Source organism: Chionomys nivalis, chromosome 23 (genome assembly GCF_950005125.1).
Source record: "Chionomys nivalis chromosome 23, mChiNiv1.1, whole genome shotgun sequence".
NCBI classification, from domain to species: Eukaryota; Metazoa; Chordata; class Mammalia; order Rodentia; family Cricetidae; genus Chionomys; species Chionomys nivalis.
Genome location: NC_080108.1, coordinates 29,249,645 through 29,276,087, shown reverse-complemented (window position 1 = coordinate 29,276,087; position 26,443 = coordinate 29,249,645). Strand labels below are relative to the sequence as shown.

At 49.5% G+C, this 26,443-nt stretch overlaps 1 protein-coding gene across 6 annotated transcripts in view; it reads right to left on the bottom strand.

The window, feature by feature from the left end:
- LOC130865213 (BOS complex subunit NOMO1-like) overlaps positions 1-25,651 on the bottom strand; it is a 57,206-nt gene extending 31,555 nt beyond the window's left edge. The window contains exons 1-9 of one of the 6 annotated variants that reach the window (XM_057756132.1): positions 18,960-18,972; positions 16,483-16,543; positions 15,909-16,046; positions 14,964-15,053; positions 12,394-12,499; positions 12,081-12,231; positions 7,547-7,721; positions 5,116-5,257; positions 3,674-3,805 (exon numbers count right to left, since the gene is read on the bottom strand). In XM_057756132.1, the coding sequence (XP_057612115.1) occupies positions 3,674-3,805; positions 5,116-5,257; positions 7,547-7,721; positions 12,081-12,139 (508 nt within the window). In that variant the 5' untranslated portion in view covers positions 12,140-12,231; positions 12,394-12,499; positions 14,964-15,053; ... (1 more) ...; positions 16,483-16,543; positions 18,960-18,972. Of the gene's footprint in view, positions 1-2,907; positions 3,145-3,673; positions 3,809-5,115; positions 5,258-7,546; positions 7,722-12,080; positions 12,232-12,393; positions 12,500-14,963; positions 15,054-15,908; positions 16,047-16,482; positions 16,737-18,959; positions 18,973-24,809; positions 24,856-25,582 lie in introns of those variants that run through there. The other 5 variants (XM_057756131.1, XM_057756133.1, XM_057756126.1 and 2 more) reach the window with 5 other exon arrangements.
- Positions 25,652-26,443: the final 792 nt, after the last annotated feature.

Here is a 26,443-nt window from a genome sequence, read left to right as displayed (position 1 = left end):
GCAAGAGCAGCGTTCATTCCCCACCTCTGGGCTACCTCCAGCCTAACAAGGAGCTTTTAGGCCCTGTCATTTAGATTATGATGTCAGCATGTCCCTTGAGGGTTCAGGGGGGGAATTTTTTTTTTTTTTTTTTTTGATTTTCGAGACAGGGTTTCTCCCTAGCTTTTTGGTTCCTGTCCTGGAACTAGCTCTTCTAGACCAGGCTGGCCTCAAACTCACAGAGATCCGCCTGCCTCTGTTTCCCGAGTGCTGGGATTAAAGGTGTGTGCCATCATCGCCCGGCCAGGGGGGGAAATTTTATCCCATAGTGAGGCATTAAGAGAGTAGGAACTTAATTCAACTACATAAATAGCTGTTAATTATTAAATAAAATGTTTACTATTTTATCTAATATTTTTACTTAACATTTTTGATACAGGACCCAATTGGGCCTCAAATTTTCTATGTAGCCAATGCTGGTCTTGAACGTCTTCCTTTTTTAAATTTTATTTTAAATTTTTAAAAATTTATTTTACATATTAACCCCAGTTTCCCTTTCCTTCTTTCCTCCACTCCCATCCCCTCCCCTGCAACTCCCTTCTATCCCCTTTTCCAACCACTCCTTCTCTAGAAAGGGAAGGCCTCCCATGGGCTTGAACAAAGTATAGCACATCAAGTTGAGGTAGCACTGAGCTCTTCCCCCTGCATAAAGGCTGGGAAAGGAAATCCAGCATGGGGAACGGGTCCCCAAAAGCCAACTAAGCGCCAGGGCCAGGTCCTGATCTCACTGCTAGGAGCCTTACAAACATACCAAGCTACACAACGGTCACACGCACGCAGAGGGCCTAGGTCGGGCCCTGAACTTCTTGGTCTTTCTGCCACCACCATCCCAGTGCTGGAAGGGCAACCTAAGCACCACTAGCTTGACTTCAGCTACGGTGTTTAAAAATGGGGCCTTTCAGGGGAGATTAAGCATAAAATTAAGCAAGCGGAGCCCCCATGGCCGAAGACTGCTAACCTTAGAAGGGGAAGAGATGAAAATGGAATACATACACACATGTGCTCCCTATCTCTTGCCATGTGACAACCCTCTCTGTTCCACATCTAGACTTCACCAGCAAAAGGTCACCAGATGTGGCCTTTCAACACTGCTTCAACTCAGAGCCAAAATAAACTTCTTTTCTTGATCAAGTAACCTCCTAGTCTGTACAGAAAAGCTATCCTCTCTTTCTTAATTGCTTAGCCAGTCTCTATATGTCCATTCGGCCCACTTGCATAGTGTCTATGGCTGCTTTCATGTCACTTTGTCACAGGAAAGTAGCTGTGCTGAAGGACTAGGTAGCAGCGTAGGAAACCTTTATATGCCTTTAGGAAATATCTTTTCCGCCAGTGCTGAGAGTTTCAGACCAGGGACTCATACACGCTGGCCAAGGACCCGACTACTAAGCTACCCCTAGTGAATGCCTTTTTACAAAGCACATTTATCACTTGTCTCTTTAGTGTGTGTGTGTGTGTGTGTGTGTGTAAAAGAGAGAGAGGGGGGGTGTATGTGTGTTTTTGTTGAGAGAGAGAGGTGTGTGAATTCTTGACTGTGGCTTGACTCCTACATACGGAGGTCAGAGGGCAAAAAAATAAAGTCAACTCTCTCCTTATTTCCAAATATATATTTTTTAGATTTAGTTCTTTTTATGTGTTTTGTCTGCTTGTATGTATCTGTACCACATGTGTGCCTGGTGCCCAAGGAGGTCATAAAGGGGCATCAAATTTCTTGGAACTGGAGTTTGAGATGGTTGTGAGGTGCCTGTGGGCGCTGGGAACTGAACCTAGGTCCTCTGCAAGAACAAGAAGTGCTCTCAACCACTGAGCCAGCTCTTCATCCCTGCACTCTTCCCCTTCTGAGAATCAAACTCAGGTCACCAGGCTTGGAAGTCAGGGCCTTTACCTGCTGAGTCATCTCACCAGCCCTGGGTATCTTTTACAGTGTGCTATACACACTAATCAGAGTGTTAAATCAATCAAACATTTATTCTATTATGCATGATTCAGGGTTCTTAGATCATTTAAACTCATTTAGCCTTTCCCATGCAAAACATGCTATTATAGTCAGGACTGCGGCTGTTTGTTTGTTTTGTATAGCCCCGCCCACCCTAAAAAAAAACGCTCTGTAGACCAGGCTGGCTTTAAACTCAGGGATCCTCCTGCCTCTGTATCCGAGTGCTGGGATTAAAACATGCACCACCACTGCCTGGCAGGAATTCTACTTTTTATTTTGGACTAATCACAAAAGCTGTAATAAATGGATAGTAAACCCCATTTACCCTTGCTCCTCTATCCTTAACACCTTTTTTAAAATTTATTTTATGTATATGGATATTTTGCCTCCATATATGTCTGTTACCACATGTGTGCCCAAGAGAGTCAGAAGAGGACATCAGATCTCCTGGAACTAGAGTTACAGACAGTTGTGAGCTATCATATGGGTGCTGGGACTCAGCCTAGGTCCTCTACAAGAGTAGCCAGTGATTTTAAACACTGAACCATCTCTCCAAACTCACTCTTTTGTTTGTTTGTTTGCTTGCTTTAGTCTTTGTTGTTGCTATTTGGGACAGGGTTTCTCTGTGTATCAGTGCTGGCTGTCCTGGAACTCACTCTGTAGATCAAGTTGGCTTTGAATTTACAGAGATCCAACTGCCTATACCTCCTGGGTGCTGCGATTAAAGGCGTGCGCCAACACTACCCGACCCCAGCCCCACTCTAAATATCTTATAAAACTTAGTACACTTGTCAACGCCATGAGATAAACCTGGAAGGTGGAGGCAGAAGGATCCAGAATCTAAGGTTATCCTTGGCTATACTGCAAATTCAAAGCAAACTTGAGCTACATAAATCCTATCTCAAAAAATAAAATAAAAACACTGGCATATTTACTATTAACTGAGCCTCAGCCTTCACTTGGATGTCATGTTTTCCCACCGATGCTCAGGATCCAACCTGAAGATGCCAGGCTACAAAATATCCAGAGGTCACCAGACTTTCAGTAAATATTTTCAGCTAATTTTTGTCCAATTTGTTGTTGCTGTTGTTTATGTGGAATGCGGCTCTGGCAGACCTTGAACTCCTTCCTGTGAGCCTTGAAGGTCTAGACTTCTGGACTCTGCCAGTGGCCTGTGAGGAGTAGTTAGCATGTGAGCATGGGCGTGACAGGACACCACAGAAACTATAAAACAGGCAGTTTGCCAGCTCTGAGACAGAAAACAGACCCCAGAGAGAGAAGCCTACTTTCCACTAGCCAGAAGTCTAGTCCAAAAAGAAGGCAGGAGCTGGCTTGTTGAGGGCAGGAATGGCACCCGCATGGGCCACTGCCCTGCTGACCAAGCTCTGAGCTTTGCTTAGTCCCTTCTTGAGAAAGGCTATCGTACCATTTCACAGTTGAGCAAACCATCTGTGAGGAGAAAGAGTGGCTGCCCAAGGTCCCTCTAGAGCTAAACAGCAGACATGAGACTGGAATCATCATGACCGTTCTGGCACTTAGAAATAAAATGATTTGTCAGGGCACCCTCCCCAAAGCAGACACGTGGGGTGGGACCTTTGCAGGTCAAGGTCCCAGGACAGAGTTCCCAGGAAAAGGTCTACAGAAAGCACAAAGGGGGAGCAGGCTTGGGAGAGCTCATGACAGGAGCAGGCTTTATCTTACCTTTGTATTTCCCAGGGAGCACTTTGTCAGAGGTAAAGGTCATGGAGTTGACCTTGACAGAGAGCTGGAGGCTGCGTTTCTCACCCTGGCGGCTCAGTGACTGCAGGGTCACCAACAGGTCACCGCAGGTATCTAGAGAGAAGACCGGAGAACCTCACAGGATTGCCACAGCAAACCCTGCTGAGATTCTGAGTGCTTAGCCTGAGCAATAAGCCCTGGAGACAAGTTCAGAAAGAACGCCTGGGAGCCCCCAAGAGCGGCTCTGGCCCACTTCCTCCAAGACAGTACAATGACCCAGTTCTCAGTCACCCCAAGACAGGGGAGAGTTAGTAACTTGCTCCAGGTCACAGTCCTTGGAATCTAACCAGAATCAGCAACAACATTGAGGAAACTGCATTTAAATCCCTTATAGACTCCAAGAAGGGCAGTATGTCCATTTTACAAAGTGAAAGTCTCAGGCCTGCCGGGGGTCGTGATGCACGCCTACAATCCTAGCATTTGGGAGCTGAAGGCAAGAAAGTTAAGATCATTCTAAGATGGGCTGGAGCGATGGCTCAGCAGTTAAGAGTATACTTCCAGAGGTCCTGAGTTCAATCCCCAGCAACCACATGGTAGCTCACAACCATAAGATCTGGTGCCCTCTTCTGGCCTGCAAGAACACATGCAGGCAGAACACTATACATAATAAATGACCCTTTGAGAAAAAAAACTTTAAAAAAAAAAAAAGCATTCTCAGCCTTGAACTAGATGAGACCCAGACTCAAAAAAACACCAAAGGAGGCTGGGGAGATAGATGATCCAGATGTGTGTGTGGTGAGCTGCCTGCCACACACACATGAGGATCTGAGTTTGGTTCCCATAAACACAGACAAAGAGCTGGCATGGCAATGTGCACCAGGAGCCCCAGCACTGGGAGCGGGCAGAGATAGGCAGTACCTAGAGCTCTCTGTCCAGCCAGCCTAGCTGAACCGATGAGCTTCAGGGTCAGTGACGGATCCTGTCTTCAAATAATAGAAAAAAGTGTAGACAGATCAAGGGAAGACATTCAATACCGCCCTCTGATCTCCACACACAGGCACACATGCGCAAGTGTGCCCACACACACTGTGCCCTTACCTACACACAGACTCACACCATGCACGCTCACACACACACAGTCATGTGCACACACTTTCACGTACCAAGCATGCATACACACATCATACATGCATGCACACACAGTATCTGATTTCAGCCTAAAAAGAAACCTTTGAAAAATAAAGTAGAAACAATCCAGCTAGGCGGTTACTGAGAACTCACCATTCACAAAAAAACACCCCAGAACCCTGCAGGTCTCCCCAGGAATGGCACTGCCTTTACTGTAACCCCACTTCAGAGACACCTGGTCCCATCTCCTCTCACTGTCCAGTTCTCCCAACTCTCATTTGCAGTGGACACTTCACCTAAGCAGGAGACTTTTCCAGAAACAGATGCCAAAAACTGCACGAAAGTCACATCCGTCACAGGCCTGTTGGTCACGGTGACAGGGAACGTCTGCGGTTTCAGCATCAGCCCAGCTCTGGTCTCAGTCTCAGGCACCAGCACCTGTGAGAAGATGAGATGGCAGTGCTTCTCAACCTTCCTTATGCTGTGGTGGCCCCAACATAGCATTTAGTTCACAGCTGCAATTCTGCTACTGCTGTGGCCACACTGCAGCATAAACATCAGACATGCAGGATTCTGCTACTGCTGTGGCCACACTGCAGCATAAACATCAGACATGCAGGATTCTGCTACTGCTGTGACCACACTGCAGCATAAACATCAGACACATAGGATTCTGATATGGGACCACACTGCAGTATAAACATCCGACACAGAGGATTCTGATATGGGACCACACTGCAGTATAAACATCCGACATGCAGGATTCTGATAAAGGACCACACTGCAGTATAAACATCCGACACAGAGGATTCTGATATGGGACCACACTGCAGTATAAACATCCGACATGCAGGATTCTGATAACGGACCACACTGCAGTATAAACATCCGACATGCAGGATTCTGATATAGGACCACACTGCAGTATAAACATCCGACACAGAGGATTCTGATATGGGACCACACTGCAGTATAAACATCCGACACAGAGGATTCTGATATAGGACCACACTGCAGTATAAACATCCGACATGCAGGATTCTGATATAGGACCCCCCCCCCCAGGGGTTGTGACCCAGAGGTTGAGAACTTGTGCTAGAAGCTTCAGAGAACAGCTTTCCCCAGCCTGTGAGGCTAGTAGGGCCTCAGGATCAGCAGATACTAAAGGGTGAAGGTTCACATTGAGCCTAGATGTGTAATCACACCGAATATAACAATTCTGTTTGTTCCACGAGACAGGGTTTCTGTGTATCCCTGGCTGTCCTGGAACTCACTCTGTAGACCAGGCTGGCCTTTAACTCAGAGATCTGCCTGCCTCTGGCCCCAGCACAGGGATTAAAGGCGTGCACCAGCATGCCCAGTAGGAAGTGATATTTTCATAGTAACACACTAGTGGTATAATACCTAAGCCAGGCATGGCAGCACCAGTCTCTAACCTCCCACTCAGGAGTCTGAGGCAGAAAGAAAACCCCAAGTCCAAGTCAACCTGGGCTGTTGTAAAACCAACTCTCAAAGAGAGAGACTGTCTGATGCCTCCCCAGAGGCACCCACAGAATTAGGTCATTTTTCTTTTTCCATGTGCTTATTTTCTTCTGTGTTACTTTAAGACAGAGACTCTGCAGTCCAGGCTAGCCTGAAACTCACACTCCTGCTTCCACTCCCCAGCGCTGGGACTGCAGGCATGTGCCATCACACTCGATTCCTTTCCTGTGTGCCTTTCCCAAGCTCAGAAAAGGATGGGGAAGGAGGCACACATCCCTGTTGTATTCCCAGTAAAGAACTGCCCAACTCTGGGCTTCTGACAGAGCCTCAGGAGCTGTCGATGTGGCCATCTTCACATAAGCTGGGCACCCACCAAATATCTCCACTTGTCCCTCCAGAAGGAGGAACCCACTCCAGAAGACCCACGCTTAGTAAACACTTCCAGGCCTCCCTCACTAAAGCTGGGAGCAGAGCTGATTTGACTGGTCAGCCCTATGGGCTCCAGGAACATGGTCTTTCCCAGGTGGGCAGACCTCTGGTTGTCTTGCCAGTAGCCCAGTTGTGCTCAGGCCGACTCCACTGTGGGGATACTCCAGACAGGGGCTGCCCTGCTCCTCTGCCTGAATGGGCAAGCTCCCTGGGGTCTGTGGTTGTCCTGGAGTCAGGGTGGGGTAGTTCCTCTAGTCTGGGCTCTCAGAAGCTGGCACCATGAAATTCTAAAACTGCAAGAACTGGTTTTGCCCTGCTTTGGCCTCATGGATGCCCTAGAGCAGCCAGAAACAAGGATGGCACAGGAGGGCACACGTTTGCTGCCAGCCCTGCACATACCCAGGGAGAGAAGACAGCCTCGGCCTACCACAGCCCTCACACGGAGGAAGGAGACGAACTGAAAGGCGTATAACACTCTGGAAAGCCCTTGCTTTTCCTCGAGCTCGGGTGGGGGCAGTGAGAGTGAGTGGAGGCTGGATGTCACCTTGGACACTGTTTTCTCAGAAACCACTTATCTTGTTCTTTGGAGATGAAATCTCTCATTGGCCTGGGGCTTACCTAGCAGGCAAGCCTGGCCAGCCAGTGAGCCTCAGGGATCTGCCTGCCTCTGCCTCCCCAGCACTGGAATGACAAGCCAATGCCAGCACACCTGCCTTTTAATGGACTCCATGGATCAAAGGTCCTCATGCTTGCAGGGCAAGCACCCTCCTGACGGTCACCTTCCCAACCCGCAGATATTGTAAGACAAACACGCACCTGGACTTTGTAGGTCCCTGGTTTCGCTTTAAAGCAAAATGATCCATGAGCATCTGTCTCCATGGTGACCAAAGCCTTATCCTTGTCTTGAGAGGACAGGACCACTTTGTATTTACTCATCTGTTTGACAGTATCAGGGGAGCGGATGATGGATATCTGGCCACAGATGCTGAACCTACAACGAGAAACCTGGTCATTCCAGCAAGACTTAAGGCAGGGGGCAGGCCCCCGGCATCCTAACACAAGACTATCTAACAGACAGACTTTGTGACTTTCACTTTAGAGACCCGCCTGCAGAAGTCTGCAGCTGGGCCCAGGGCAGAGCTGTGTGCTCTGGGTAACATACTGTCCCTACCCCACCTCCGCAGTAGCCATTTGCAGGAAATCTGCAGGTAACAGAAACACCTCCGCAGTAGCCATTTGCAGGAAATCTGCAGGTAACAGAAACATTTCAGATAACTGGATTACTGATATGACTTGGTCAACCTTCAAACAGGAAGAGCTGTCAGCTGCTCACAAAAAGAAGGACCATTACCCAGGCCAGGAAACCACCAGTCCTCATTTGTGGTGAGATGCCAACTAAGAACAAATGCAAAGCTGAAACTGAACTCAGGAGCTCGAGCCCCAGTGCCTCTCATAAAGACAGAGCCCTATGGATGGGAAGGACCTGGCTTCCAGCTTCCAAATAATGGGGCCCTTCAAGAAACACACAGCAGGTATAGCTGCTCCCCAAGAAGGCTAGCGAGAACGCCCATCAGGGCCTGAGGATTGCTTCCCAATTCCATGTCTGGTGTGCAGCTAGGACACCATCTGGAGGCCAGCCAACTCACTAAAGGTCAAGTCTCATCTTAGCCATCACAGGAGGCAAACGTCAGCTGCTGCTTTGGACAGAATGATACTAAAGAACTTTGTGCTTCTGACAATCATGGGCCAAACAAAATGCTGGAGAAACTGATGTCTGACCCAACTGGACAATCAGGGACAGGCTCAAGGAATGGTTGCAGACAGCTGTGCCATTCAGGAGCGAGTGAAGGGCTCACCCACCTGCCTCTGTGGTGACTGTCATCCAACAGAGGCTTCTACATTCTTTTTTCTTTCTTTCTTTCTTTCTTTCTTTCTTTTTTTTTTTTTTTTTTTTTTTTTTGGTATTTTGAGACAGAGTTTCTCTGTGTAGCCTTGGCTGTCCTGGAACTCACTCTGTAGACCAGGCTGTCCTGGAACTCACAGAGATTCCCTGCCTCTGCCTCCCCAGTACTGGGATTAAAGGTGGATTAAACCACCATGCCCAGTGGTTTCTACATTCTTAACTTGTCAAACAGTTTTTTTTAAAAAAAGGATCAGGACTAATTGGGCACTGGTGGCGCACACCTTTAATCCCAGCACTAGGGAGGCAAAGATAGGCAGATCTCTGTGAGATCAAGGTCTTCAGAGAGAATTCCAGAACAGGCTCCAAAGTTACACAGAGAAACCCTGTTTCAAAACAGGAAGAAAACAAAAGAAGGAAAAAAGATGAGAACTGGGGAGATGCTCAGTGGTTAAGAGCACACAATCAGGACCTGCATTCTCAGCACCCACCTCAGGGGTCCACAACCCCCTGAAACTCCTGTTAGGGCCCAAAGAAATTCAGGACAAATGGCTGAGGTGCCTAGTAACGTATCAAAGTAGGTGCTGGCCTCAGGCTCTCCAGACAGGCTCCTCCAGGCAGTTCCAGAGTCCTGGCTCCTCTCAGCACTTCTCACCCGTGACCCCCAGCTTTGTTCCCTTCCCCAGCTTCTCCAGCTCATCCTTCTCATGTGCTCTCATGGCCCCTCCTACTCTTTGCTCATACTCTCAGTCTCTCCCCTACCCCACTGTGCTCTCTGTCCACTTGTGGCCTGGTCTATTCTACCGCCATGCTCTGTCCAGACCCCTCCAGGTACCTCTGGCTGTTCTTTCCCTCATATCTACAAGAAACCTTCTCCTTACCCACACCTAGGAGCGGCCGTGTCCTCATTTTCATTCCGCTCCAGATCTGAGACCCTCTTCGGCCCCCGACACCCATTTACATAAGTGCATACACACAGACACCAAAAATAAAATTTAATTTAAAAGGAAAATAAACCTTGGGTCAGCAAGAAGGTCCAGTAAGTAGAAAGGCACTTGCGGCCAAGCCTGACGACCTGAGCTCAATCCCAAGACCCATGCTGTGGAGAGACATGTCTCCACATGAGTGCCTCGGCACATATATGGACACACAGGGGCGGGGGCACGACACGACATGACTGACTCATAAATAAATAAATAAGTGTAATAAGATTTAAAAAAAAATAAAATTGAGGCTGGGGAGAGGACTCAGCAGCTAAGAGCACTAGCTACTCTTGCAGACCTGGGTTTGATTCCCCGCACCCACGCAGCAGTTTACAGTTGTTTGCAACTCCAGTTCCAGGGGATCTGACGCCCTCTTCTGCCCTTCAAAGGGCATGGAACGGACATGGTGTACAGACATACATGTAGACGCACTCACACATACAAAACAAATACAAGTAACCTTAATTATCAGATGTACACAGACACCAGTTGTTTAGATATAAACTGGGGCCTGGCAGTATGTCGACTGACTCTGCAGCGATGCCGGCTTCTCCTCTCCTCTCCTCTCCTGCCAGCGCCCAGGGCAAAGGCGCCCCAGCCCCATCTCCTCCAGATGATTGCCACCGGCTCCTATCTGCACCATCTGCCAACACTGACTTCCCAGCAGTTCCTACCCACCAAGCAGGCAGAGAGTCCATCTCTGTAATGCCCTTGCTGACCCCATGGTCTCCGTGGGCAAGGCTGTCCCTGTACCTCAGGAACGTGGTCAAAGGCTTCCCATCACCAGCCTCTGGCCTCACTGGTTCAGCCCCTTCCACCCAGTTCCCTCCCCTCTGAACATGCTGCCTTCCTGCCTGGGACCCCAGCACCTTCTTCCCTTGGTTCTCCTAAGGCCTCAGAGCTACCACCCCCACCCCAATCTACCCAATGTCTTCTCAGAGCGCTCCAATCTCTTTCTGGCACAATTCAAAATTGAAGCATCTCTCTTTGGGAGCTGGGCGCTGACAACCTATCCCTACCACTCGGGGTCAGCTCCCTGTCACATGTGCAGCCCGGCACAGGGCCGCACCAAAAGCAGCCGCACAGGAGCATTCACGGAGCTTGCAGGTGAAATCTAGCATGGATGCTCCAACACAAAAGCAGAGGGGAGAGGAACAGGACTTGAACCCAAGAATTATTTTCTAAGGGTAACTGACTTCCTTCAAAGGTGAAGGTTCGCAATGCTTCCTTGGTGACTAGGCTCCTAGCTTTGGTGTCAGCAACCACCTTGTCCTTGTCCCTAACACTCACTTTCTTAGTTCCTGTGACCTCAGCTATTCAGGCTCCTCAGCCCCTGCAATGCTGGTGGCATTCCACTTCCAGCTGACCAGCCTAGGAGGTCAATCATCAGGATGTACACAGATTAAAACATCTAGGAGAATGTGCCACCTAGTGGCCATGTGGCACCAAACCTGAACCCTCATCACCTGTCTCAGCAACACCTCTCTAGGCTGCAAACCCCTAAATATCTTTCCATTCCGTCCTTGATATGCATGTAATCAGTGACTACATGGTTAACTCTACCAACAACCAGAAACATCTCCAAGAACACCTCCACACCCACCACCATCAGAGAAGCCAACAAAGCCCTCTGGGATCAGACAAGGGAAGTGCTCACTTCAGAGAGATTTTTCTAAGACAGACAGACAGACAGAGGTAGAAATATGATTATTGTGTTTGTATACATGTGGAGGTCAAGGACAACTTATACAAGCCTATTCCCTTCTTCTACCACGTGGCTCCCAGGGATCAGATTGAAGTTGTTAGGTGTGGCAGGAGGCACATTCGCCTTCACCTTCTTTTTCCACTTTAACAAACCCATTTTAACTTAAAAGCAAAAGAAATCAATCTTAATGTCCAACACACAAGTGTCTTCAGTTATTAAGACTCAGCTCTCATCTTTCCAAAAGAAAGCCAGCTGACTCTCGAGAGCTACTGGAACTGGGGGAATCCTGGGCAGAAATACAGTCAGGTCGAGGCTCATTTTCTTCTCCACCACTGCTAAGAGAGGAGCTGGGACGCTCCCAAGACTGCACACAGCCGTGGGTTGGCTAGTTTATGTCACTTCACACACGCTGGAAGCATTTGGGAAGAGGGAATCCCAGCTGAGAAAATGGTCCCACCAGATGGGCCGGTAGGCAAGCCTGTGGTTCATTTTCTGGACTGATAACTGATGTGGGAGAGCCCGGCTCACTGAGGACGGTGCCACTCTTAGGCAGGTGGTCTGCATATATAAAAAAGGAGGCTGAGCAAGCCAGATGTCAGCCATCCATGGCCTCTGCTTCAGTTCCTGCCTCCAGATCCCTACCTGACTTCACTCAGTGATGGACTGTGATGTGGAAGTGTTAGCCAGATAAACCCTTCCCTCCTCAAGTTGCTTTTGGAGGAGGGAAGGTCAGTAGTCACCCTGACCAGACAGAACACTTACCCAGTAGCAATGAGGTCTGCCAGCTGCGGAGTGTTGGGTGCAATTTTGATGGTGACCATCTCAAAGTAGAGATGCTCCTTCTAAGCATGGATGGTGTACGACCCTGTCGTTATGTTCTCTAGGCGGAAGGAGCCGTCAGCTTTTGTTCTGACTGTGAAACCAAAGCGCGTGAATCAAAGAGAAGCCCAAGCTTGTGTCCCATGGAGATTCTGTCCCTTGTGTCTCTATCGTTCCAGGATTCAAGCGGAGCCTTTGAGCACACTCAGGACCACCATGCCTGCCCACCTCTAACCTGTTGTTCAGGGTGACTAACCTTTAATCTGGTTGTTCAGGGTGACCACAGCCTCTGGAACACCTTCTCCTTCAGGTCCGTTCAAGACCCGCCCAGTGACAGAGAAGCCCATGACATGGAACACGGGCTGCAAAGTGAAGAATAGGTGTTCACATGCCCAAGTCACCAAGACCCCATCCTGGCCAGCACCACGGCTCCACGTGTTGGCCCTTGCAGCTCTAGTTCCAGCCAGGCCCCTCTCCCTCACAGCATCTATCCTCTCAGATGGTGAACGGTCACCAGAGTGGAACAAAAACAGCCGCCAGGCTCGCTCCCCAAGCCAGGGTGCTGCCTCTGGCTTGTGGGTTTCCCCAGCTTTGCCCTCTCCTGCTCCCTCCGCAGCCCCATCCACATGTCCCCACTTTGGTGAATCCCACCTGTCTCCAGCCTCTCAAGCCACCTTGTCCCACAGCATCTCCTGGGACCCAGCCTGTCCCCCAGAATCTCCTGGGACCCCAACCCCTCCCCCAGAATCTCTTGAAACTCCTGCCTATCTGTCCCCTGGTGTCCCCTGGGACCCTAGCTTGTCCCCTAGCATCTCCTGGGACCCCAACCCCAGCATCTCCCTAGACCACCAACCTGTCACCCCCAACATTACTTGTGACCCACAGCCCTTCCCTTCACCCATAGCATGTCCCTTCAGCATCACCTGAAACCCCAACCTACTCCACCAATATTATCTAAGATCAATGACCTACCCTCCCCTTTCAAAGTCCAAGAGCCCACACCTAAGATCCCAGGCCAGATTCCTTCAGTCCACACTTCCTCTGCAAAGTCTCTCAACACACAGCCCCATGCCTTGTCTGTGTGTGCCCTGTTTGCTCCAAGCACCAACACTGGGCTCTCCTGGGTAGCACTGAGCTCTAAGCCCCCACCTTTGATTTCTCAGGTGAGCTATCTGGGTGAGATATCACCAACCTAATTTTCTATCTTCAAACTCCTCAGCATCTAAAAGGCCCGACTGATTCCCTACATCTCATCCCCCTCTGGTTAGGCTCAGTGGAGCCCGTCCTGCCTCAGCTCCATGCTACGAAGTATGCATTATTTGAAAGAGAGCTGCAAAGAGGCAAAACTTTAGCCTGGCACGACAACACACCCTTGGACTGCAAGCACCAGGTATAACTACAGGGCACGGTGGCACTCGGCACCCAGGTGGCACCTGCCTGTGATCCCAGTACTCAACTGGCTAATCAGGAGGATCATGGTGGTTCTGTCTCAAACCAAAAAAGGAAGAGTGTGCAGAGGGGAGAGGAGGAGTAAGAAAATGGCTTCCTTTTGATTCAGGGATAATCTTCTAAAGATTAAGAGCTCAGCTGGCTATTTATCCACTTATCAACTCACATATCCAACAGACATTTTCAACGCTTACTACGTGCCAGGTGCTTGAAGCACACAGATGAAATGGGGAAGCTTCCCTGGCCTGATGGAACATTTTAGGCCCTCACTTGAAACTCTACACACTGCGGGTTAAAGCCTGCATCTGACCACTGTCTGGTACTTTGCCCAAGGACCTGTCACACCCTTCCTGCAAGGCCAATGCTGGCAATAAGGCTCCGTGTTCATCCTCCTGGCCTCCTGGACTTAGGTGTCCTAACGCAACCTTAGACGGCGGGGCCAGCTCCCTTGACTGCTATTTTAGAGGGCTGCTTCTCAGTGCATTATAAAAAAATCCGAGAATAACTTTTCACTAGCACAACTGCCAAGTACCCCCCTTAGGGCGCTTCCTCTGTGTTGCAAGCTGCCAGCAGGGACCACTTCCATGTCTGTAAGCAAAGACACAGAAGAACAATGAAAACACACTTACCATGTCTTCTGAACATCTCACCATCCCCTCTGAGGGTCATGCTCTCCTGAGCTCACATGGTTACTGCCCAGGCCAGCTTTCCTCATCACCTCTCCTCAGCAATACCCAAGTCCCAGCAGCATTGGAGAGAAGTGGCCAGCCAAGGTCTACACCATCAACTCTCCAAGCTCCGTCCTCCCCTCCACTACAGCTCCCCTGGCCTCCTCAGGGGCACTCCTGCCTTGAGACCTTTGCACTCACCACACATTTTAGGGATAACTCCCCTTTAGTCGGTAGCCTGGTGTCACTTTCAGAGGGGACTCTTGATGGCACATGCAGCCCTGCGTCCTCATCCTGAGCTGCACAGCCCTTCTTCTGTCCAGACAGTGTGTGCTTCCTCTAGCACACTGACTAACTTGCTTATCTAAACAGGCACTGGCTCTTCCCGTCACAAAATGCAACTTCCAGAAAGACCATTGGCCACTTAAGCCCACACTGCATGGCCAATACGGAACAGAACCCAAAGCACAAGCCAGGCACTCAGTGGGCAACCTCACTGAAAGAGCAGCGCTGACCAGACTCCAGCTAGCTCTGCGAGATGAAGACACTGTGTAAGAGAGGTGGGATATCTAGTGTACCAGGCTAGGGCACAGAGTCCACGTCCTCCAACAGTCATCCTGGGCAGGATGCTGATGTGGACAAGTTTGCAACATCTGCGCCCAGAGCTAGGATCCCAAACGCCTGCCTCCAGGGCACGACGCAGCTTCACCTCGAGTCTCAGGCTGTCGTGCTCCACAGTGAAGTCAAGCCTGGAAGGTGCCACATCGAAGGTGATCCTCTCTCCTCTGTAGAAGGGCACCTAGAAGGAGGGGTCTGGTGATCATGAAGAATGCACCGCACAATTCCACAGTCAGTATTCGCCTGGGCCTAGCAGCCAACACAACCAGAGGAATGTGAATCCCAGCTGCTGGTCTAGTGGAGCCCTGTGCTCCATGTCTCGTGCCAGTTCGGGCTGTGACCCAGGGTGCCCCACTGAGCTGCTCAGACGCAGGACTGCCTGCAGTGCATGATAAGACATCCTGTGGGCAGGTCCAAGTCTGAACTTGAGATCCACTGCATTCCACACACACGGTACAGACAAAGAGACAAAAGCTGATGGCAAACTCAATAGTGTACTCAGATTTTAGAGTGTTTTAGATATGGGATTTTAGCTTTAGGGACACTCAGTCTATCCTTGCTTGGCTGAGTGCTCATGGACACAGGCTCACCATTTATTTGACTATTCAATATCTACTACTGATTTGGATCTGAAACGCCCGCAAATCCTATGCACTAGCAGGCACATCCAACACGCAGTCCATGTGCCACACGTGTCCCAGGATAACTGTGGATGTGGCGGCAGGAGGGCCGTGCTGCCACGTGAAAAGGCCGCTCCTGGGCTGGGACGTGGCAGCACCTGTAGGAAGCAGGGCCTGAAGGAACTGAATAGATTTCCTCTACCACAGGCTTCAACCACACCCTACTGCCTCACCTCAGTGCCAAAAGCAAGAGGGTAATCAGCCAGAAACTGAAGCCATGATCCAAGATAAACCTTTACTCCTTTCGGGTGGCTCAGCTCAGGGGTGTCATCATACAGAAAGATGACTCGCACAACGCCCAAAGGGCAGGGCCCGTCTCCCACCAGTGTCCTGTACAGAGAGACCCACTCACTCACCACAGTGCAGCCCCCACTCGGCAAGGAATAGAAAGAAAACGAGCCGTCTTCTTTGGAGACCGCATGGCACAGATAAACCAGGCTCTCATCTGGATGCTGGAACCCAGACACCGGGGACACATTGCAGCCCAGGACATCCTATGTCAGAGAAGAAGAAATTCCCATGTTCCGATTACCCAACAGCCACAAACAAGACCAGGCCAGCTTCCAGAGGTCAACGCATGGGTTTCTTACAAGAGGTTAATTTAAGCAGGCATATGGAACACAAATCTCTACTCCCGGCCTCAGAAGTTAAAAATGGGCAGTCTTCTTAGGAAAACTGGTGAGGCATCTCCCCAACAATAAGAAAACTGGCCAAGGAAGAAAAGTGACACACCCAAGATGCCACAGAGCAACAACCTGACACTGTGTGAGCCTGGCCAGAACCCAAGCATCTCCCAGCTCCACGGCCTCGCGGTGCAGACAGTCCATGGAGATATGGTGTTCTTAAACATCCAGGTCACAAACCAACCACTACTGGTATGGTCAACAGCAAGCCCCAACCTGCCACTCCCCACCCCCGATCTATGCTTACCTCTTTGTTTACTAAAGAAGAAAAGAGAAGAAAGTTCACCCCTTTCATGGGCTCCCCGTCACTGCGGACAGAGCCAGACATGTTATAGCCAGCCACTACGAGGGGATCGGTTGCATGAGCATTGGAGTTCGTCACCCTCACCGTGGTACTTGCCTAGAAGAAGGAGGAGTTCTTAGTTCAACAGTGCTAAACCCTGACAGCCCAACACAGGAGTAGGAAGAAGACTGTGAATTTGAGGACACCCTGGGATACAATGTGACAGTCTTAAAAGGAAATAGACAAAAATAATAATAAGTCCTTCCAGAACACTCAGCAACACAAGGACATGTTTAAATTTTTAACTAAAAAGGCAGTATGAACACAGAATTCATAATAAAATTATAGACACGGGCATCCCAAACTCAGACAGCCTCAGGTACCTATTCCCTTTTATAACAGCATACTGCGTGTACAGAGGCTATACACATCTCCCCAATACTACACCTCCATTAGTTTCCATATCCAACACAACAAGCAGTATTTACCATTTGAGAATCAAAAATAAGAAAAATGCCTACGTATATCCAATCCATAGCTGGTTGAATCTGAGACTGGCTGAAGCAATGAATATTTAACCTTCAGCCAAGGAGGGCTGGCTGCCGGAAACAACGCAGCCACTGTGTGTTCATGTGTTGACTGCAGATGCGCATGTCATGGAGTGCATGTGGGGTCAGAGGACAACCTGAGATGGCAGTCCCAGACTTCCTTCCACCTCGCTTGAGGCAGAGCTGCTTGTGGTTTCAGCTGTGTGCACCAGTCTGGGAGGCCCGGAAGCTAAGGGATTCTCCTCCCATCTCCCCAAGGAGCACTGGGATTGCAGACAATCTTTCACGTGGGTTTTGAGACCGAAACTCACGCTGTCAGGTCTGCATGGCGAGCACTACCCACTGAGCCCTGCAATTTCTTCTTTTCCTTGCGAAGTGGATGAAAGGAAGTGTGAGATGGGGCACCCACCCATGTGGGTGGTGACCCCACACTGACGGACCCTTCCTTCCTTCACGTCCCTCTCACAGTCCAACTTCTTCTTTGTTTTTTGAGACAGGGTATCTCTCTGTAAGCACCTTGGCTGTCCTGGAACTCACAGAGATCCACCTGCCTCCGCCTCTGGTGTACTGGGATGAAAGGCGTGTGCCACCATCACCCCACACTTCTTAAAATAGAAATATTTATATGTTGGGGGTGGGGCCATGCCATAGCACACATGGGAAGTTGGAGGGCAACTAGGAATCTTTCCTTTCACCATGTGGGTCCCAGGAACTGAACTCGGGCTTTTAGGCCTGGCAGCATGTACCTTTTCCCTGAGCCATCTCTCTGACCCCTCCAATTTGTGTTTTAATGAGCAGGCTGGTTTTCCCTTTCTGTTGCAGAGCGGCTTCATACGGACAGAATGCAATCCCCAGACACGTGCAATGCCCCTGCTAACCAAAATCTGACAGAGACAAAGCCAGGGCCAGAGCCCCTGCTCCCTCAGGGTAGCCAACACCCCATGTTGACAAAACAGAACCAGGGCCAGAAGCACTGACCCTGCCAAGTAACTGTTAGCCAAACTTATCATACCATGCTTTGCTTTATTATTGATTTGTATTCAAAAACATTCAATTACTATAATATGTTAGAATCAGCCTTTATATGACATTTCAAGCACTTATAATCTTTTAGATAGTCTTTGGGGTTTTTTTTTTTTTTTTGGTTGTTTTTTTGAGTTAAGGTCTCACTCTATAGCCAAGGCTGATCTAAAATTCACGATGGAGCCCAGACTACAAAGCTCATTGTGATCCTTCTGCTTCAGTGTCCCAGGTACTAGAATTACAGGCACAAGCTATCACACCTTGCTTAGACACTCTTTCAATGAACACTGCTACTACTCAGTCATGTCTGATTAAATTTTCAAATACCAAGCAGAATAAAGTTGAAAATTTCAACCAAAAAGGAAATCACTGTTGTTTCTTTCCTTGAAACAAGAAGTTTTCTCTGGCTTGCATGCTCACTGCTGCTGCTGACACTCAGACATGACGCTGCCACTCACAAGACACTGACACTCAGATAGGACGACACGCAACCCATTCTCCCTGAACAATCATAGGCTGTTTGAGATCTCCCTCTCCCCGGGAACGTGGACAATAGGCCTCTAGAATATTAGCATATTATCTATTTCTGTTTTTGACAGAAAAAGAACAAACTTCACTGGGAATTTCTGGTGTTGACTTAGCTCAATACAGTGACAGTGGATGGCAGAGAATGTCACAACTGTCACCTAAAGAAGAAGCCAAAAGCAGAGGCACCCACTGTGGCAGGTGAGTTTTCTCTCATAACACCTACATCTTCAGCAACTGGTTCTTTCAAGGTTTCTGGAGAAAACTATGATTTATTTCATATCCCAAACTCATCCCCACAATTGCTTCCAAATAGCACACCCACAGACACGGGACAAAGCTTACCTCCTTCAGAGCCCAGGTCGGATGAGTTGCAAGGATTTCCTAATCTCCAGGAAGAACTTTAAAAAATGCAAACCTGAGAAAAACAGAATAGCACATCACTTAACCCAGGTTTTAGACAGGGACTATGCGGGAATTACTGTAGGCTTCCAAGAGCTACTCAATCCAGTTCTGTCCAAACTCACTCACTGAACACTCCCCGTGTGCCAGGAAGCAAGGAAAGCCACTCTGCACACTGCTAGCACACAGTGAGCCAACATTCCCAGCGGCTCCAGGAGTCCTGGCGTAAGCTCACAATAATCAGCAGGCTTGATTGACATGAACAGGAATGGGGAGGGGAAAAAATAGCTAAAAGCTAAGGAGTGGGAATGGAGGATCTGTGCCCCAGGCTGGGGCAGATAGCTAATACAGAGTGGCCCTAAAGCCAGGCATAGTGACATGCACCTGTAATTCCTGTATTCAGGAGGCCGAGACAGGAAAGCTGAAAATTCAAGGTAGGTGCCAGAGAGCTGTCTCATGGCTAAGAGCACTGGCTGCTCTTCCAGAGGACCCAGGTTTGGTTCTGAGTGCAGGTGACCCCAGGTCCAGAGGATGCAATGCCCTCTTCTGAACAAGGTCAGTGACCTCTCTCGCAGACAACTGTGACGAAGCCATGGGCCAATAAGTGGACTTCTAGAGACTCCAGATGAGCTAAGGCCACAGCCAGTTGAGACGGGACTGCAAAGGCTACAGCCAGAGCCATACCAGGCTCCATCTGAACAAGGCACCTGCCAATCAGAAGCTAATTTTGCCACAAGGAACTTACTACAGGCAGTAATTGCACTCTCCCGTGGTCTATGAAACGCCGCCGTCCGGACAGGGCTTGAGAACTACTTTGCTACAATAAAACTGAAGAGGCCACTGTTTTCTGGCACTGTTAATTTAGCCTTTCTACTCCCCAGGTCCCGACATGCTCTCTGAGCACTGCTTAAGACAGTTCAGGGCAAAGGAGCTTAAGACACCTCCTGGTCAGGTCTGCAACAAACTACAGCTGGGGCATCCTTCGTTTGAACATCAGAAATCCAAGATCCAGAACTTTTTGAGTACCAATACTATACCACAAAAGTAGAAAATTCTATACCACTGAATTGTGTAGTGTAGTAATTATTTAAAATTCTGGATGGGAACTTCAGCCTGCATGCTTAAGACACGCACAGACGAAATGAAGTCCATGTTCACATGTCCCTGAAGGCACGTGTGCTGCAGTCTCGGTTCCCAGTACAGGGTTAGAGGGTTTGCCTAACCAACAGAGCAGCTGTTGATGGATTCGGGACAGGATGAACCATTGGGAGGTGGTGGGGAACACAGAGGGACAGGCCTCAGAGAAGAAGTTGTCACTATAGGAGTGTCACTAGGTAGGGGGTGGGGCCTCGGTGCAGGAAGTGTGTCACTGGGGCAGGGGGCCCAGAAACATGAAAGCTAAATGCCCATGGTCTGAAACCATGAGTCAGATAGAGCCTCCCTCCTGTCAGCTGTGATTATTAGCACTGAGAAACTAACACATTGTATGTATGAAAAACATTCCAAATTCTGGAAAACCAAGGCCCTTCTGGTCCCAAGAACTTGGCTGAAGGACACTCAGTCTAGGCTAGGCCAGGAGGAAGCACAGCTAGGTGCTACTCCAGACCAAGACCAGGCACTGATCAGGGACAGCCGATCGATGGCGACTTTGACGTTGGATAACACACTAGAAGCTGACTATTAGCTGCAGTTACCACGTTGGTTGGGTTTGCAGGCTGAAGTAGCAATGCTCTAAACGTTTGCATAAGTATCAGCTCCGATTACTCTGGTGTTAATCCAGCACATCTGCTCACAGCTACAGCCATGCTCCCCTACTGCACAGCGCAGTAAACAGCTCTTTACGTTTCATTCCGCCAGGTTAACTAAGCAGCCACCAGATCCAACTACAAAATGGTTTCCATGTAAATGATAAAACGCTGTCTCTGAACCCTAACTGTGTTAGTCTGTGGTCAGCACACGCTCATTAGCACCACCTGGCCAATCTGAAACAATCACACTCGTCTTCCCAGGAACCTCTCTTTACCTTCATCTGTAAATTAGAAAAGCAAAGCAGGAGGGTAAAGTGGCTGTCCCAAGCCAAAGAGCAAACGGAGGAGCCCATTCAAACCCAGGCTGGGGCACAGCCTTTACAGACAGTGGCTGGTAATTAATCACCACCTGCACAGTGGGTCAGATGACTCCCACTTCAGGGAATGTGGCTTCCAAAAGCATGAACTTGCTTAAGAGCCAAATCAGGGTCTGAGCCCACCCACCCCCTCAACCCAAGCAACCACACTAGACTCCAGGACGCCACTCACTTTCTGCCAGGCTGCGTGACTGTGCACTGGATCTTCGCGTCAGTGCCTGTGCTTCTCAGGGACACCTGAACTCCTGCAGGCCCCCGGGGCTGCCCTTTGCTGAGGACCTGTGAGAAGGAGGATGTCAGGACCCAATGGGCAGCTCAGCCAGCCAAGGAGCCAAGGCCCCTGTTTCATGCTCCTGCGCACAAAGTGGCACCTAAAACATTTTTCTTTGTGTCAAGGGCCTCTCTGAGGAGGATGTAGTCAGGACTGGTGAAGAGGGGACAAGGACAGTAAAATGCTGCAACACTGAATGTAAGACAGCATGTGTACCACAGTGGGGCTGCAGGCTGCTCAGTGGTTGCTTAACAGTGAGCAATGCTCTTGCAGGGGCCTGGAGTTAAGTTCCCAGCACCCACATCAGGCAGTTTGGAACTGTTTTAACTCCAGGTCTAGGGTGATCCAATGCCTCTGGCCTCCAAGGACACCCACATTCAAATATACATATCCACACATAATTAAAAATCTTTTTAAAAATGTATCATTATTTTATAAATCTCTAAGAAAGAAAAATACCCAAGATCCCCTCTTGCAGTAAGAAACCCACAGGAGACATTTGAGGGCCTCACTTCCAGCACAAAAGAGCACTTCTAGGTCTACACACTGGACCCTCGCCAGCAGAGCCCTCATCTCTACTTGGGGGTCGGCGGGAGGAAGAACGAGGGCTCCACTGATTATGGAGCTGGGAGCAGACACACACACACACACACACACACACACACACACACACACACGAAGCAGCACTCACTGCCCAGGGCGCCAGCAGCTCCCCAGAGCAGCTCCGAGAGAAGGGGTGGAAGGAGCTTCTCCGGAGGAAGTGCACCTCGCTCTCACACAGCAAGCGCAACGACTCAGGTCCTGGGCATGTGCCCTTCCCTTTCTGCACCCCACCACAGGCCATGCCCCACAATCAAGCAGACCCCAGGTTACCACAAAGCACAGACCCCTGGAGCTCACTGTGGGTGACTTAAGAGCGCAAGAGCCCCACTTCTGTAAGGGTGACAGGAGGTGGCACACAACAGAGCAATGTAGAGAAGAGCAGACAGAGCCTGGAGCCAAACCTCTCCATTCACAGAGAAGCCAGTGAACACAAAGTTGATGTCCCCGCCCTTCGTGCAGATGTCGCTCACACCATCCACGTGCAGCTCCACACTGGTTGGTTCTGGGGAAAAATCAAGAAAGGAGAGGTAGCGACAAGAGACAAAAGGCAGCATGCAGCCCAGGGATCCTCTTGTCCCTAGCTCCAGCTCTACGGTTGCAGACGCACGCCACCACGCTTGGCTTTGGGCTTACACAGGAAGCACTTCACCACCTGGACAGTCTCCAGTGCCAAAGGACTCACTCTGGACCAGGAACCACGCCCAGAGCATTCTTCAAAGGACACAAGAATTTACCAAGAAGTAAACTGAGTCATGAAAAGGTTAAAGGATCTTTCCACAGAGTGAGTGACACAACTCCAATCTCACACGCTGGCTCCCCACCTAAAGAGGACCATCAGCTCCATGGCAACAGGAGCCCACAGGAGGACATGAGCAGAGCAGGCTGACTCAGTCTGACTACTAATCGTCACACCGCCCAGCTTCCAATCCCTCACAAATGTGGCTGTTGAAGGCAACCATCTGATCCTTTAATATCAACACGATGCATTTTCTTTAGAAAACCAGAAGGTTCACAGTAGAAAGTTGAGCTTTTAAAATACAAGGAAAGGGCTGGGGAGATGGCTCAGTCAGACCCAGGTCTGGTCCCCAGCACAGAAGTACACATCTGTGCCCAGCGCTGAGGAGGCAGACACAGGGTTCCTAGGGCTCACTGGCCAGTCCGCTAGCCAAATCAGTGAGCTCCAGGCTCAGTGGGGAGAAGTGATTGAAGAAGACGCCTGATGTCAACATCTGGACACCTGGTTGGTTTTGATCAACTTGACAGAAACCTAGACAAACCTGGGAAGAGAGAATCTTGAGAAAATGCCTCCATCAGGATGGTCTATGGAGCATTTTCTTGATTAATGTGGGAGGCTCAGCCCACTATGGAGGACAAGCTATTTTGTAGATTTCCTCCATGACCTCTGCTTAGTTCCTGCCTCAGCTTCCTCAGCATTGGTGCTGACCTGAGAATGTGAGCTGAAATAAACACTGTGCTCCCCAGGCTGCCTTTGGTCAGGGTGTTTTAGCACAAGAGCAGAAACCCTAACTTACACACACAAAGGAATTCTACACAGCAGAGGACATGACCTAGAGCCACACACAATAAAGTATCATAAACAAGGCTAGAAGAAACCAGACACAAAAAGCAGACTGTATTATTTCATTTTGCTCAAGTTCAAAACAAAATGACCTAAATGGAGTGTGGTGGCTCAGACTCTAATCCCAGCTATTTGGAGGCTGAAGCAAAAGGATTACAGGATCAAGGGCCTGCCTGGGCAACAAAGAGTTCAAGGCCAGTCTGTACAGCTGTCTCACCCCGTAGCGAAATGAGAACACACACACACAGCAAAGCTGTCACAAGGGCTAGAGATACCACATACACAAGACCCCTGGGTACAATCCTTAACACAGAAAGAAACAGAGCACCTGCCATTCTAGAAGGTGAGGACAGGGTCACCTGTAAGTGCTACAGGTCAGTGAATACTGCAGCATGAATTCTATTGTGTTATCTGGAAACTAGGCAGGTGTGTACTCTGCAAAAATTCCCTCCATTAAAAAAGAGAAGAGTTGGCACACCTTTAATCCCAGCACTCGGGAGGCAGGGGCAGATGGTTCTCTGAGTTCACAGCCAGCCTGGTCTACAGAGAGAGAGAGAGAGAGAGAGAGAGAGAAGAAAATCTGAGTGACTCCGCTACATTCAGTGCCCAAATCTGAGAGAACAGTTCAATAAGAAGCCTAGACTGGAGGGAGCAGAAACAAGCCTCCGAGGCCATGAAAGTGACCTCTGCTCCATGGTCTGGCTGGCTGGCCCCCTCCAGTGTCCTGGGATGCCTCAACTTTACTGAAATAGGGTTTCTCTGGGAAAATGAGTTACAGGTGGCCTTTTGTTAAGGTAAGGAATCCCTCGGGATCCTCCACTGCCTGAAGACAAGTCTCCCTCCAAAGAGCCATCATCCCCAGTCCATGTACATCTGGATTCTGCAGTGGGCAAATTTTACAACATTTAAACACTCCCTTATGGGGGGAGGGAAGCGAGACACAGTAGCACACATCTGTAACCTCAACTGCAGGAGGTTGACGCAGGAAGACACCTAGTCTGAGGCTAGCTCAGGCTGCACAGCGAGACCCAAAACAGAAACAGCTCCGGCCTCCGACAGAAAGAAGAACCCAGTCCGTGTCTAGACTGTGTAATGAACTGAAGCTGCCACGGCAGCTTTCCCAGAAAGAGGCACAGACCACGAAGGATGCTCTTTTAAGAAAATGACAGCGCAGTGTGGGCCCCAGCAAAGTGCTCTGTCACTCAGCTCACTTACCAAAACTCCAGCCCAGCGGAGGCTCAATCTTCAGAATGAAATCTCCCTACAAGGAAAACCATGAAAGGTGAAGGCAGGAGACCTGAAGGCCCAGGACAGATGGGGGGCAATGGGATTACTTTACCCCAAACAACCCCATCCGAAATAAAATCCTACGCCTGGGTCTTCTTGAGGGTGCCAGTTGGACTCCTTTCCAGGCCCAAGCTAGACACCCAGAAATTCCCACCTAGCAGCAGGGAGAGTGCCATGTGGAAGCCCATCTGTGCGCTGGCCAGTTAATACAGTGCATAAAGGGCTCGCTGTGCCAGCCCGATGACCTGCGTTCAGGTCCAGAGACCCACAACAAGGTAGCAGGAGAGTGCTGCCTGACACACACCGTGCAGGCAAGCCAGTGCCCACTCCCACCCTACATACAACATAAACAAGTATTTCTTAAAGGTGAACACCTGAGCACAGCTATGCAGTCTGAGCGTGTCAATCCTGGCGAGTGACAGCTGGAATGAACGGCAGCCCTGAGAGCTGATCCCTCCCTCCTCCCGCCGCTAAGGTGCCTGCAGCATCCCGTGAGGCTGTGGGGGCTAGAATGCCAGGAGATATTGCCACATGTGCCCCACTGTATGCACTCAGCTGTGGGAAATCTGCATCCCACTGCTCATTACAAGTGTCTGCACGCGGGGAGGCCAGCTCCCGTCAGCAGTCATTTGGGAATGCTAATTGATTATTTCCTTTGATAAGAGTCACTGGGTGAAGACTGAAGTCCCTCCGCCTCTTACCTTATCATACAAGGGGATCATAAAGTAGCCGTTGTTAGGAGCACAGTCTGTCTGGTATTTCAAAGTTCCATGCTTGGTGTACAACTTTATCTGGAAAGCAAGGAAAGAAAACTAAAGACCAAGTGTCTTAGAGAACCAGTTAGCATGTGATGCCTGCATGCAGTCTTGTCGGCCAGTGTTAGCTGAGCTAGCTGCTACAACAGCTTTGGGGACAGAGGGAAAGAAGACAGGGCACCCCAAAATAATGCTATTTATGTTTCTTTTCAGCCTATCCCCAAAGTCTTGTTTTTCAATGCTGAAAAGTTTGCTTAAGTAGCTGTAGTAACTTTTGTTTGTGTAAATTTCCGAGTTTAAGACTATATTAGCAAGGCACTTGTGAAAACCCAGGTTCCCAGGCCAGCAGGAACTCAACAGGCGAAGGCACCTACTGCACAAGCCTGGACACCTGATCAAGTCCAGGACCCCACATCAAGGCTGACGGAGGGACCCAATTCCACAAGGTCATCCTTTGACCTCACACACAGTACGCATGGACACACACAATAATGTGTTTAAATCCATGATTGCCTGGCCCTCAGTTCTACTCCAGCACTGCAGTTCAGACAGAAAGGCAAGTCAGGAGGCAGATTCCTGGGCTGCCCCCAAGGCTTTAACAAGACGGTCTAGGGTAAGCACTGGGGGCTGAACTATTAGCGTCCCAAATGATTCTAGATGCTTAGAGGAGGATTCGCTTAAAGCCCTCCACTGCCACCACCAGGACAAAGACTGATGTGAGAGACATCCAATGCATTCCCCCTCCTTAAGGCGTGGCTACAACTGCTGCACCCTAAACCTCTGTGGACCCAAACCTCTAAGCTGCAA